Source organism: Grosmannia clavigera, assembly GCF_000143105.1.
Source record: "Grosmannia clavigera kw1407 unplaced genomic scaffold GCSC_108, whole genome shotgun sequence".
In the NCBI taxonomy this organism is placed as follows: domain Eukaryota; kingdom Fungi; phylum Ascomycota; class Sordariomycetes; order Ophiostomatales; family Ophiostomataceae; genus Leptographium; species Leptographium clavigerum.
In genome coordinates, this window is record NW_014040837.1 from 146085 (window position 1) to 159302 (window position 13218).

Here is a 13218-nt window from a genome sequence, read left to right on the forward strand (position 1 = left end):
TCGCTCCCAATACTTACCCCAACACTCGCCCCAACACTTGCCCTCAACCATCAGTGCCCCTTCCCCCCGAAAGAACGGAAGAAGGCCTGTGACCCGACGACGTGCAGATGCTCAAAGCCGCGGCCCTCTTCCATCTGCTCGCCATACCACTCTGTCGTCGGTCGGAAGACAAACGACATTGTCGTCGCCTGGGCGTCGAATCGCCGTATTCTCTGCACGGCCTCAAACAGGGCGTTGCTGCAGCGAGACCGCCGAACCGGTCGCTGCTGCTCCTGCTGCTGCTGCTGCTTCTGCTGGCTGTGGCCGCGTGGAGGATGGATCACGACTCGGTCACCGGCCGGCCCCCCATCGTCGATGGCCTCTCCGCCCTCGTCGCTCTCGTCAAACGACTCTGTCCGCTTCTTCGGCTTCGTTTTCGCGGTTGCCTTTGTCTCGTTGCTGCCATCAGCCCCTCTGGTCTCTCGTCGCATCCGCACCGGTCGGTATCCGCGCTCCTGCAGGTAATTAGCCGTCGCCGGCAGCACGTCCTTGAAAGACCGCACGAGGCTGTCCAAATACTGCATCGTCACGTGCAGCTCGCTGTCATCGGCTGCCGGCTGCACAAAGCGCGCCTGCTTCTGCGGCCTCGGCTCTCCCTCTTTTCCCGCTCCTTTCTCAAGGTCAAAGAGCTGGCTGCCGATCCAGACACTCACCAGGTCGAGGCCCGGGTTTTTGTCTGGTCCTTGTTGGCGTACGTACCCAATCAGCTTCTGCTGTGCCGCTGTCAGGTCCTCCTCGCGTAGCTCTGTCATGCCAGCCAATCGTGTCGCCGCTCGCAGGTCCCAGATGATGATCTCTGTCGTTCGGAATGGCCGCTTGTGCGCGTGCTCTGGCCGGTAGACTGCCACCCACGCATGGCGCCCGTACTCCCTTCTAGCCGGATGCTCCTGTTTCTGTCCCTCTCCTGCGTCCTCGTGGTCTGGCGTGAAGAAAAGGCCAACATAGCTGCGGAAGTTGTGGATCCTAGTCAGAAACGACCACGAATAGCTGAACCAGTCCGAGATGCTGCATTTGTAGCCGTGCATCGGAAATGCTACCGACTCCGCGCCATCCATCCACAACACCGGGAAGCCGTAGAAGCGCCAGAACTCCGGCCCTGAATTGCACTGCATCAAGTAGGACGTCAGTCCCTGCACCACCGAAGTCGCACTTGGCAGCTTCGGGTCTACACTCGGCTTCGGGCTCTGTTGGGCTGCTGCTTCTGCTGCCTGCAACGGGCCTTCTTCTTCAGGCACTCCCCACGCCGAGTCCGGATCGATCTTCGTGTCAGCTGCAAACGTCGGTATCGGGATTCTGCGCTTGACGCTGTCTATGCTTCCTTCGCCGGCTTGGTCTGACCCGACAACGTAGAATGCCCGGAATCTGTCCAGTCGCCGGGTCGCCCACTCAGCATAGTAGTTGACCAGGCTCTGCTCGTCGTTTCCGTCCACCGCTGCTGGCATCTGCACAATCGGTCCGTCGTCTTGGCGCCGGAACACCCAGCCCTCCGGACGCTCGTACTGCCGCAATGCTTCTCGCACGAGCAGCCACGTCCGGAACCGGCACTCGCACACGTCGTGTGTGAGCCCGAGCTGAGCAGCACGCTCTTCGCGGAGACGCAGCGATGCAGCCTGTCGGCTCGCCAGAATCATCTCTCGCTGTCGCGCCTTTTCTCGTGCCAGCACCTCCAGAAACCTGCAGAAGTCACACGTCGTCACCAGCTGGAACGCTATCCCCGGTGCCAGCCGTCGCACCCGAAAGAACCACTCAAATAGATCGTACGCCCGTTGCGGCTCTGCCACCAGGAAACTCGGCGTCACCAGGATTGCCATGCCGTGGGGAAACAGCTGGGTCCAGCACACTTGGCCTGGCTGCCGCGTCAGCCGGCCTTCCTCAAAATCTGTCTGCCCATCCGATGGAAACAGTGCTGGCAGTATCATCGACTGCGATAGCGACCAGATCCGGCAGCTCTCTCCCTCTGCGAGGTTGCAGATACCAAAAAATCGTCGCACCGACCAGGTCGCCAGCTCGTGTATCACCACCACCCCGGCTTCAGTCTCATTCTTTTCCTTTTCCGTGCCTTTCTTCTTTCCCGTCACCGCCTCCTGGAAGGCAAGCCACGCTCCCGGGCGCGAACAGAGGTATATTTTGCTCGCCGAATCGACCACCCGCACCCACCCTGCCATCTGGTACATGGACAAGAGCAGAGACGGCGGAAAGATGAAAAAGACGCTGCGCCCAACGCCCCCCTGTGCTTGTTGCGCGTATTGGGGAAACAGCGGAAGATATGACGCGCGGTCGAGCTGGAAGAACGTCTGCATCAGGTACTCGCGGTTGGACATTCCCTCTGGCACATCCAGCACCGGATCGACATTGGGCGAGCCAGCATCAGCAGGTAGCGATGGCTTGCGCAGGTACGGCCCAAAGTCGATCGGCATCCGGAATGCAACACACCGCAGGGGTGCGTTCGCTGTGTTTGCCAGCAACGGGAATCCAAACAGCTCATCCCTCCAGTCCTCGCTCTGTGCGGGGTACAGAAGCATACCCGTCCCCGGCCGAGACAGAAAAAGTCCCGACGCCATCGTCCGCAGCCGTTCAGCAGCTGTTTCCAGCGCTGCTGTCGAGCTTCCACCACTGCTTTCGTCCTCCTTTTCTTCTCTCGCGGCAGCTGCTGTCGCTGCCACATTGCCGTGAAATACCATACCCTGGTGCATTTGCTGTAACCGTTTCACCAATGACTCGGCCAGGACGATATGCTCAAAGTGCAGGGGCTCGTTTCCGAGAATTTCAGCCAGCGGCAGCTCAATAAACCGAATGCCGGAGATGGCTACAGGAAGTACCACCCCGCTGATATACACAGATATCGGCTTCTTCCGAGGCCCCAGCAACAATGTGCTTTCCACTGAATGCGTTGGTACAGGGTGCATCGGCGATCCAGGCTGCCGCGTCAGGTCAGCTCCGTGTGTTGGGCTGTGGTGGTCCCCGAAAGACACGTCCTCCTCGGCCGGTGTGTCCCAGCCGCCGCCATCATTACTGTCACTGTCGCTGCTGTCGCTGACGATGAACCGGACCGTCCTCCGCTTCTTTGCCTTCTGTAGCGCCTCTCCGTCATCGTGTGCCTTGTCTTCGGGCCCATTCTCGGAAACTGCGGTGGCCGTAGCCTCCGTCTGCTTCTGCTTTCTCTGCTGCTGTCTGGACAGCACTGGGCCCTGTGTGATGGGAAAGAGCTTCGTTGACAACACGCCTGCCTCAATGGCACCGTCTGGGCGAGAACGCTCTCGGAGCTCTGCAATTCGCCGGACGCGCCGGTTGAAGAGCATGCTGTTTCGCGACGAATCAGTCACGGCCGTCTCGAGGGTCGTCATTTTGCGCACCCTCTTGCCGTCGATAAACGCATTGCCCACGACAGCGGCACGACTCGCAGCACCCGATTTTCGCGCTGAGAAAGACGCCCTTTCAGTAGGACCAGAAGCTACCGACTTTGCAGTGCTTGTCCTCGCCTTTGCTAGCAGGCCAGGTGTCGTGCCGGCCCTTCCGGCCTTTCCGGCCGTCCTGCCGATAGTCGGACTCACCGCTGTTGCCGTCTTGGTAGCTGCCGATTCGGTCATCTTCCGCCTCGCTGTCAGCCCAGATGGACCTTCTACCAAGTCTGACGGCTTCTTGTGTGCTCTGTCCACATTTCTGACCTGTGATGTGGCCGTCTGTTTTGCACCATCGGTAGCCCGGTCTGGCTTCTTCGCCTGAGCGGCCGTCTGGACGGCTGGCGTGCTTTTTGTGGCAGCTGCATCTGGCTTATTCTTCGTCCTCTTCCTCAATTCGGGTGTCTCCGTTTCACCAGCGATTCTCGCAGGACTCGTGCTTGCTTCTTCATGCGTGTCTGACTCCTCGGCCGTGTCAAACGGTTCCTGTTCCTCTACCAAAGATGGATTATCGAGCTTTGTCATCGGTAGGCCAAGCCTTCTTCGCTTTTGATTGCGCCTGTTGTGACGCACAGTCCATCGCCTCACAGCTTCATTGTACCGCTCAATGTCAAAGGGCTTGTAGTCCGGGAGCCCTCTCTGTTTGTGCCAAAACTCGTCGACGATCTCGGCACCTATCTGGTCTTCCGGCTCCCATGTGCAGTGCTGCAGTTCATAGTCCGCCCATTCAACCAAGTATGAGCGCCCGCCAGTGCTGGTCTCACTCTCTGCCAGAATGTCCTTTACTAGATATTCAGTATCGTAAGCCAAATTCTCATCGACGGTGGACGTGAGTGAGATGTTGTCATCATCGTCGTCGTCGTCACTAATAGAAATGGCCTCCAACCTGTCCTCCTGCATGGATGCCGTAGCCATTGTAGTCTCACGAGGAAGCGCAACACGCGCCACAAGGAATTATGTCAGAGCATCAACAGAGATTGTAAGCGCGCATGAGATGACCGATAACATAAAGCGTCCACTATTCTCTGGGTTGTAACACCACGATTTATCAGCTTGCCTGGTTGAGGTCAAGACTGCTCCCTGTAGTTTGCCAGCGCAACTGTCAAATGAATCGAAGACGTATGTATGTAAATGCTCAATCTCAGGCTGCGCAAAGTGGGGTCTCCTAACCCGATTCAGTAAGTAATGCAAACGGAAGGCACAACCGTCCCTTGCTTCTTATCTTCTTTCAACTGGGTGCACTCCATGTCTAGCTTGTGGACTAGCTTGAATTTTCTTTATTGATGGGATGTCTGTTTTTGTGCTAGAGGCGTATATGGACTCTGATATCCATGAATTTCACTCCGTAAATTGACAACAATCACGAAGTACAAAGAGCCCGCTTCGACTAGATACATGTCCAATGCTACTTTAGCTGACACTTCGCATATTAGAACCAATAGTTCTAATACCGGTCTCTTGTCAGATTATGTGTTTTCCGGCTTTACACTGATGACTGTACGCAGTAGCAAGTTTTCTCTTGCTTTCGGTTACGGAGGACTCGTATGGGGGACGTAATATGTATATATCAGTTCTTGGACCCCTATGTATCTACGGAGTATCTCACCTACACCCCTTTATTTACCGCTCTTTTGTACTCCGTCTTCTACTCCATACTCCATACAAATGTGACCTAGCAAGCGTTACTCCTTTACGGTGATAGCTCTGAAACAGTCTGTAGTGGGCCGAATGAGGGGCATAGCTACACAGTTTCGTTGGGTGAACGCAACGCTTTCTCGACCGGACCAATTGTCCTTTCTACCTCTTCCAGCGAGGTCTTCTAGCAGAGGTCGTACTCTGTAGTAAGATATCGTAGTTATCGACCCCACCTTGATTAATCTGTAGCTGCAAAATTTTCGGCCTCTACAGTGGGATACCCTCGCTAGGTACGGAGTCAGAGTACTCTATATCTGACATAAAACAATCCCAAAAAGTAAAATCCGTATACAAGATACTTCGTACGAAGTACTCCGTAGTAAACTATCAATGCCTCCTCCCATATTGCTAAGTGTTTGTTATAAGCGCAAAAATGAGGGCCCTGCCGGGGATCGAACCCGGGACCTCATGTAGTTGCTCCAAATGATGGAAACCCAAAACATGAATCGTACCACTAGACCACAGAGCCAGACGTTGAAAAAATTTATCCTGAGGTTCCTATATTGATAGCCACAAAATGCTACTAATAATAAATATGTCGCTCCACTTATACGTAAATATCGGACACGCACGAAGTACTTCGTAGTGTCGACCACGACTAAAAGCGAAAACCCTTGATCTTCAGCTGTTGGGATATATTAACACGTAATTCAGAGCACGTAATTCAGAGCACGTAATTCAGAGCACGTATCTCAGAGCGACAATTGCGCATGTTGGAATATGGCCGGCTCGTATTCCTCATGTGTTCATAACGCAACATGTCATCGACCTGTACTGATCAGGTTCTTTGACAGCGGCTAGCATTATCCTTAAAATAATCAAACCTCGATTTCTCTACAAACTTGTCCACGGACAGAAATTTGGTTAATGAGGGTCCCAAAAGTGTTGGCAGTCTTTTTTAGCAAAACATGACATAGTAAAAAGCCTTAGCATCACACGAATGATTTTACGGCTCGATATGTATGTTGCTTCATTTCTTTCAGTGGATGTCCACAACTTGAGCATACCCTCAGTCGCGACTTGGCGCATATTAAAATCATGTTCTGCTGAGAATGAGGCTCGTATCTATATTCCATGTCTTGTATAGCAACCAAGGCGACAATTTTCACCTCGCAGCCATCAGCACTAGATTAAGGAGGTACACCTACATTTGCACCTTGATGTTAATATTCTTCAGGCCTCAGATATATGTATGACTCGCTTGGATTCCTGTATGTCGCGACCGTGATGCAATTTTGCGTGTGCCAGTGCCTTCCAACAGGCCCGCAGACGAGGTATCGATAAACTTAAAGTGAGTACATCGCCTTTAAGTTGCATCAGCTAAATTGGCTCGCAGGGTTGTAAGAGTTGCTTTCTTGCAGTCTATATTTCATCAATTTCCATGTACAGCTCTTTAAGCAGCCGAATGCCCAGTACAGATATCTTGAAACCCACGTCTAACCTTGCATTTCCTTCTTTATGCAAATAGCAAAATCGCCGTAACTGATGCCGATAACGCAATGTTGAGACAAATTTCACTTCTGTTTCGGTATCTCGAATGAGTTTCTCAAGCATGCGAGTTGATTTCCTTCGCGGCCATCACTGCACTACCTGCTGCAGTCTTTGTGCATGCTGCGTTGCACCTTTAGTCGGTCGGTAGAGTACTTGAGCTTGCAAAACTCTTGATAGATGTGCACTTTTGGTGGGTGAGCTTACGTGATTCAAGGAAGTGTCTTACCACAAATTCTTCGTAGGATCGAGGTGCTAACCTTTTTCAAATTTGCTTGGATCCATATTTTCAAAAGCTTCGCCTGTTGGTGAGGCTGGTTAAGGAGGATGGCCCAGAGTTCCATGACGTTTACCTTTAGATGCTTAACGTGTCTTTTCTTGACGGCTCAGTAACTCAGTTATCGATATATGTTGGGACTACAACTCCAAATAAATACATCTCCAACGTTGGAGGGGCTAAGCCACGAAGGCGTGAATTGTTGCCGCTTCCAGTACTACCGCTGGTATTGCCATGCATGCGATGTGGCATGGACTGCTCAACATGTTTATTGTGCTGCTGCACCAACGAATCTAAATTAGCAGGACGAAAAGTCATACTTTGAAGACACGCATACAACTTACACCAGGGGTACATGTATATAGCCAATTTTACAAAGGTGTACTGTAAAGGCAGCAAGGAGGAAACCGACTACAGAACACTCAAGAAGTAAGGTGTATGTAACCCAATCAACCAAAATGTACTTCAAAGCATGGGCGGGGTCCTGAATGCGGGATAAGGTGCACCAAACCAGTTCTTCCGGGCTACGAGAATGAGACCCGTCTGCATTTCGCCTCGAAACAGCCTCAATGCTGTCACAATTCTTTGCGATCTCAGATGCCAACTCCCGGGGTGATTTTGTACGTGCTCCGACGTATCTTACGAGAGTAGGGGTGGTTCGACACCCCCAGAAAAGTTGACATAGACTAGGCGAAGAGGATCATGAACAGGTGTTTTTTTGTGAAGAAAAACAATTTTTCTTCCTGGGTTGCAAGGTATATGTTCTCTTCAGGACTGAACACAAAGGAAGCTACACCCGTCTCTCAGATTGTCTCAGCATCTCACAAGTATGGCCACTTCTTCAATCACCAGCAGCTCAAATACGAATACAACGACCGGCCCTGAACAAAATGTTGGAATACCTCGACGAAACAAATACTTGTATCAAGGTTATGACTTTGCACTTAGAAGACCCTCAAGTCGCCACCGGAAATGGTTTTTTGAGATATATGTCTGTATCTATACCTTATCTCTTTGGCAAGCAAAGAAATTGCAGATCACTCTAAGAGTCAAAAAAGACCAAAGATAAAAATAGAGAGCTGAGCCCCAAAGAAGCACATGCCTATCTCCATGTCGGTGTCCCTACGAAGTCAAAAAAATATAAGAATCCGAGGTCTCGTCTAGAAGCTGACCGTTATCTGATCAAACCAAATTTAAGCTCCCTGCCTTTGGCTGTGGCAAGTTTAAAGAAACAACGGAGATAATTTTTCTTCCTCTCTAAGGCAATGGGCTGTTGTGAGGTGAGATAAACACTTGGAACAGTCGTTTCATTTAGCAGGTCTCGACCTATTCCTGCTTCCACCTGAGAAGTGTTTACAAACCGAAATAAGAACGGGATGGGTTCAATCTAGAGGGACTGTTTCAGATGAGAGGCAAAAAGAATATAAATAAAATATACTTTTCCACACAATAATAGCTTGATTTAAAAAAAGCAAGCACATGAAACCGTACGTCGTACTCCGTTCTTTACGTACAGTATCCCACTCCCTCTACTCTGTCTCCATATATTGGGGGAAAAAGGAATATTACTCCCGTCCAGAGTAAATGAAGAAAATGGGGCTCAAAAATGTACTCAAGAGGGAAGGCTAACCGGACTAACTGTGTGAAGTACTCCGTGCCTGGTGAGGGGTCCTAGCCAAACGAAGAGGTGCACGTGAGGATGACGAAAAGCGACTCATAAATCAGCCTCTGTAGGCAGCAGCAAGACTTCTATTAAAATACAGAGTACTCCGTAATACGGAAGCCTTTACTAAAAGAACGAGACCATTACCGTTATCCATTTCTGCCGGCAAAATCAGTACTTATTATATAGGTGAAGAGGCACTCAAGAATGTATAATAATTATGATATCAATGTAAGCTTGTTAATGTTCCAAAAGAACAAAGAGAAGTTTGAATATCATCAATGAAAAAAATAATGCACAGAACCATATTACATGAAGGATTGAAGGGATGTTATATGGTATACAGTAATAGATGATGGATTCAAATATTGGTAAAAAATATGGAGAAGGTGAAGCATAGCACTGATGATGGTTTTGAGCGTTTTCCGAATTAGGTATAGTTCATAATAATTTTATGGGCCTACAGGCGGTGACCCCCCCTTCTTTTGGTAGGGGCTCCGTACGACAACACCTGGCCGAACCTCGTTAATCCCCGTCGACCACCCATCATTGCAAAAGCTTCAACGATACACGTCCCTCGCCACACGCCAACCTCAGTCGCATCACCTCCGCACCGCACGCAATCTCTCAACACCTCTATTTAGACATCCATCGAAATCTAACCACCCGCCATGGCCAACGACGAGTACGATGTGAGCAGATCCCTCCCTTTCCTCCCGGATTGCCCCTCTCTTCCACCGCCCTTCTGCTGTCTTGTGTCTTGGCCACGAGCTTCAAACCGCTGCCACATCGCCGCAACTGGACCTCCGGATCGCCGTGATGCATCTTATTCTCTCCTAGAAGAAGCGCTTTTGCTGACTATGCTTCTCATAAAAGTTTCTCTTCAAAGGTGAGAACGCACCACCGCTGCTACCTCTGCGACCGAGCTGCCCACTCTTCCAAGTTCTATCTGTGACAGCCTTGGTAGGCGGATGGAAGATCGGACTAGCTGAGGATGGACAGGTTGCAATACGAAAGAGGCGGTTGCAGTCGCCATTACCGCCGTTGCTACCAGCATCGCCGTTGCTGACACATGGCCGGTTGCCCACGCTGTTCTTGTGCTAATGTCGCTCTCATTCCTTAGTCGTCCTGATTGGAGACTCAGGTGTCGGAAAGTCCAACCTGCTCAGCCGGTTCACGCGTAACGAGTTCAACCTCGATTCCAAGTCCACCATCGGTGTCGAGTTTGCCACGCGGTCCATCCAGGTCGACTCCAAGACCATCAAGGCACAGATCTGGGATACTGCTGGTCAGGAGCGGTACCGCGCCATCACCTCGGCATACTACCGCGGCGCTGTCGGTGCCCTACTCGTCTATGACATCAGCAAGCACCAGACCTACGAGAACGTCACCCGGTGGCTAAAGGAACTACGCGACCATGCTGACGCGAACATCGTAATCATGCTGGTGGGAAACAAGAGCGATCTGCGGCACCTGCGGGCCGTACCCACAGAGGAGGCCAAGGCTTTTGCAAGTACGTATACGTCTGCCTACTGACAAAGGGGCGCCTGCGGCTTTTGTCATTCTAACCTGTCTTTGTCACTAGGTGAAAACCACCTCTCCTTCATCGAGACTTCGGCCCTTGACGCCAGTAACGTCGAGCTTGCCTTCCAAAACATCCTGACAGGTAGGTTCCATCTCAATTGAGGCGGTGAGGCCATAGGGACATGTTACTAAAGCAGTTTCCGACAGAGATCTACCGCATTGTGTCAAGCAAGGCTCTCGACAGCGGCGACGGCGCCCAGGCTACGATTGGTGCAGGCACAAACATTTCACTCAGCAAGCCGGCCGAGGACGCGACGGCAAAGAGTGGGTGCTGCTGAGCGGTCCATTCGGCCATGATCCACGCGTGGCGGACGTTCTTGGGAAGAGACATAGCGGTGGTATGGTATTGGGCACAGGGATTGGGACTCGATCCATGGTGTACCGTGTATTGATTGGCCGGCGACGATATGCATGTCTGTCTGCCCAAGGAGGGACGACAGAAGGCATTCGGGCTCTGTCTGTCGCCGTTACGATACTGTCTCCTTGGCAGGTTTATTATTTTGTCGATTTTCTGCCTGTTCAGTTTTCGCTTTTCGTCTTTGATGTCAGTATGGTGTTTATCCACGTTTTAAACGCACTTCTCTTTTGTCCCGTTCACGTCTTTAACTTAGGTAATCAAATGAACTGTCAAGTGGTAAACCTACGGAAATGCCTATACATCCCTGCCCACCCCTTTGCAGATTAATGTAAACAATACATGTATAGACTGATGTGAAGATGTCCACTCTCTTGTGCCGTAGCTATATTAGACTGGAGCCTGGCAGAGCAGGCCATTTAATTTAATTCTCGGGCGGAGAGGCGCTGCTACTACGTACATACTCCGTAGTAGACTAGCCAGGTGACTGGCATTAACAGTGGCCAATCAAAGCATTCCGTTTACTTGGTAGCCGCTGCCTCTGATCTTCCGTCTTCCGCCTTGCATACGATGCGATGTCTCTGCAGGGATGCTTCCAGTGCAACGAAGGGCGGTGGAAGAAGATGAGTTGTGCAAAGACTACTCCGTACTCGTACAGAGGTCTGGTGGCCCGGTTTTCTAGCCCGGGTACTCCGTAATTTGAGACGTTTGTCCAGCTGGGATGGAGGAGATTGGATTTGCCACTTGCGCTGACGCTGTACCGAGATGAAGGTCACGTGTGGGATGCAATAGCAGCGACGAACGAGTCAGCCGGCATGCTGCGCATGGATCGTCCCCCTTCCCCTCCCCCACCTTTCCTGGTTGATTAGGCTGCCAACTCGTCATCCCCCTGTATCACCTGACCACCATTTCCCGCCTCAAAAGCGAACTTGCACCATCGTCGCTCCTCTCCCCTCTTATCGTCATCACTCATCGAAAGCACTCATCATCTTTTGTCCTTTGGTCTCTGTTCCTGCGTCGGCTGCTGTCTGAAACTTGATCGCGCGTCCTCCCCGTCAATAGTCGACTATCTCACAACCTATCCGCCACCACACCGCCACGATGCGCTCCAAGTTCAAGGACGAGCATCCGTTTGAGAAGCGCAAGGCCGAGGCCGAGCGCATCCGCCAGAAGTACGCGGACCGGATTCCGGTACGTTTCTCCTTTTCCTTCCTCCCTCTTGCCTCCACGCTTCTGTTCTTTTCCGTTTGGCGCAACGTTGTTAGGAGAACGCGTCGCTGACTCAAGCCCCACAGGTCATTTGCGAGAAGATCGAGAAGAGCGAGATCGCAACCATCGACAAGAAGAAGTACTTGGTACCGGCCGACCTGACCGTGGGCCAGTTTGTCTACGTGATTCGCAAGCGCATCAAGTTGGCGCCCGAGAAGGCCATTTTTATCTTTGTCGACGAGACGCTGCCGCCTACAGCGGCGCTGATGTCAAGCATCTACGAAGAGCACAAGGACGAGGACGGGTACGAAACCCACGAACCCCCTTTTTAAGTTGCGTTTTACTGTATGATGCTAACCTTGTCTTCACAGCTTCCTCTACATCCAGTACTCGGGCGAGAACACGTTCGGCGTCGACGCCTGAGCGCTGCGTCAGTCACACGCGACAACCACCCGTCCTCTTAGCCTCTCTCGTGCTTTTATGCTTCGGTTTCTATCTGTCGCTTTACCTGTTTTGTTTGTATCGCGTCTGTTATGGATTGTCTGTGAAATGAATGAACCTTTGGCGTTGGGATTCGAGGGATTTCGTTAGCTGCCTTGCGTCCTTGTCCGATACGGCATCATCGTCCTGTCTTTTGTTATGGCGTATCCTCTACTGGCAGGCATTCTACTGGTAGACGACGCTATGGTAGATTTCGGGATGCCGGAGGTGGGCGAAGAGAAGGGCCATGGGTGCCTGTGGAATAGTGCAGGGTGACCGGTAAAGGCATCGGTGATCACAACAGTTTTCCCTCGTTCAACTTCTGAGTGCCGGAGTATTCTCTATCGTTCAGCTCTGTTGCGACGGCCAGGATGAACTCGGGTCAAGCGGAAAGACGAATGCTGGGGAGTGCCAGGGGCGAAAGGCCTCAAGAACTGTGCTCTATGCTGGCATCTCTTCATTCGCTGCTCGCATCTCGTCTCCGATACCGGCATGTGCAAGGCTCTGTCTGTTTCCGCCCGTTCTGCCTGATTTTTTAAACATTGTCTCCCGCCGACGCAGGGTCTACTTTTAGTCTTATTAGAACAATGTTTTTCCCCCTATATGGATGGCAGATGGTCATGTCTGTAAGATATGATATCTTATTACAACGTGGTATTCTGATGCGCGCCTACGTCGGTCCCCAAGATTAAGATTTCATGTGGGCTCTATGACGTTCTGCAGGTACGAGATCGGTTAACTGCATATTCGCATACAACGAGCGTATGATATCGCCCAAAGACATGTTCTGATTGTACGATACTTTGCGCTTGAGGCCATGTAGCCTCACTCCATTTTAGCGATTCTAGGCCGACGGCGGCCAACGAAAAACATTCGATTTCCAGGGTAGCTTCCCCAAAAAAGTCACCTTCGCCCAAGTGCTGCCGGCTTTGTACATCTTGCCGGGGTCCACCATTCGGAAGCAGGCAGCCAGTTAGGCATTTAGACACGAAAAGTGGCCGCACCGGTGACGATAGGATCGTGTGGTTTC

General features: G+C 51.6%; 3 protein-coding genes across 3 annotated transcripts; 2 read left to right on the forward strand and 1 right to left on the reverse strand.

Annotated features, from left to right (window-relative positions):
• Nucleotides 1-50: 50 nt before the first annotated feature.
• CMQ_6894 (chromo domain containing protein) lies at nucleotides 51-4352 on the reverse strand (the record flags this gene model as incomplete). The annotated part of the gene is made up of 1 exon (XM_014320580.1): nucleotides 51-4352. The coding sequence occupies one exon, from the start codon at nucleotides 4350-4352 to the stop codon at nucleotides 51-53; it is 4302 nt and encodes a 1433-aa protein (XP_014176055.1).
• Nucleotides 4353-9231: 4879 nt separating this feature from the next.
• Nucleotides 9232-10422, forward strand: CMQ_6920 (Ras GTPase; the record flags this gene model as incomplete). Its single annotated transcript, XM_014320606.1, has 5 exons — nucleotides 9232-9252; nucleotides 9437-9449; nucleotides 9684-10073; nucleotides 10146-10226; nucleotides 10292-10422. 5 exons carry the CDS (start codon nucleotides 9232-9234, stop codon nucleotides 10420-10422), a joined length of 636 nt encoding a protein of 211 aa, XP_014176081.1.
• Nucleotides 10423-11600: 1178 nt separating this feature from the next.
• CMQ_6825 (autophagic death protein) lies at nucleotides 11601-12131 on the forward strand (the record flags this gene model as incomplete). The annotated part of the gene is made up of 3 exons (XM_014320511.1): nucleotides 11601-11690; nucleotides 11795-12012; nucleotides 12080-12131. 3 exons carry the CDS (start codon nucleotides 11601-11603, stop codon nucleotides 12129-12131), a joined length of 360 nt encoding a protein of 119 aa, XP_014175986.1.
• Between the last annotated feature and the right edge of the window lie 1087 nt (nucleotides 12132-13218).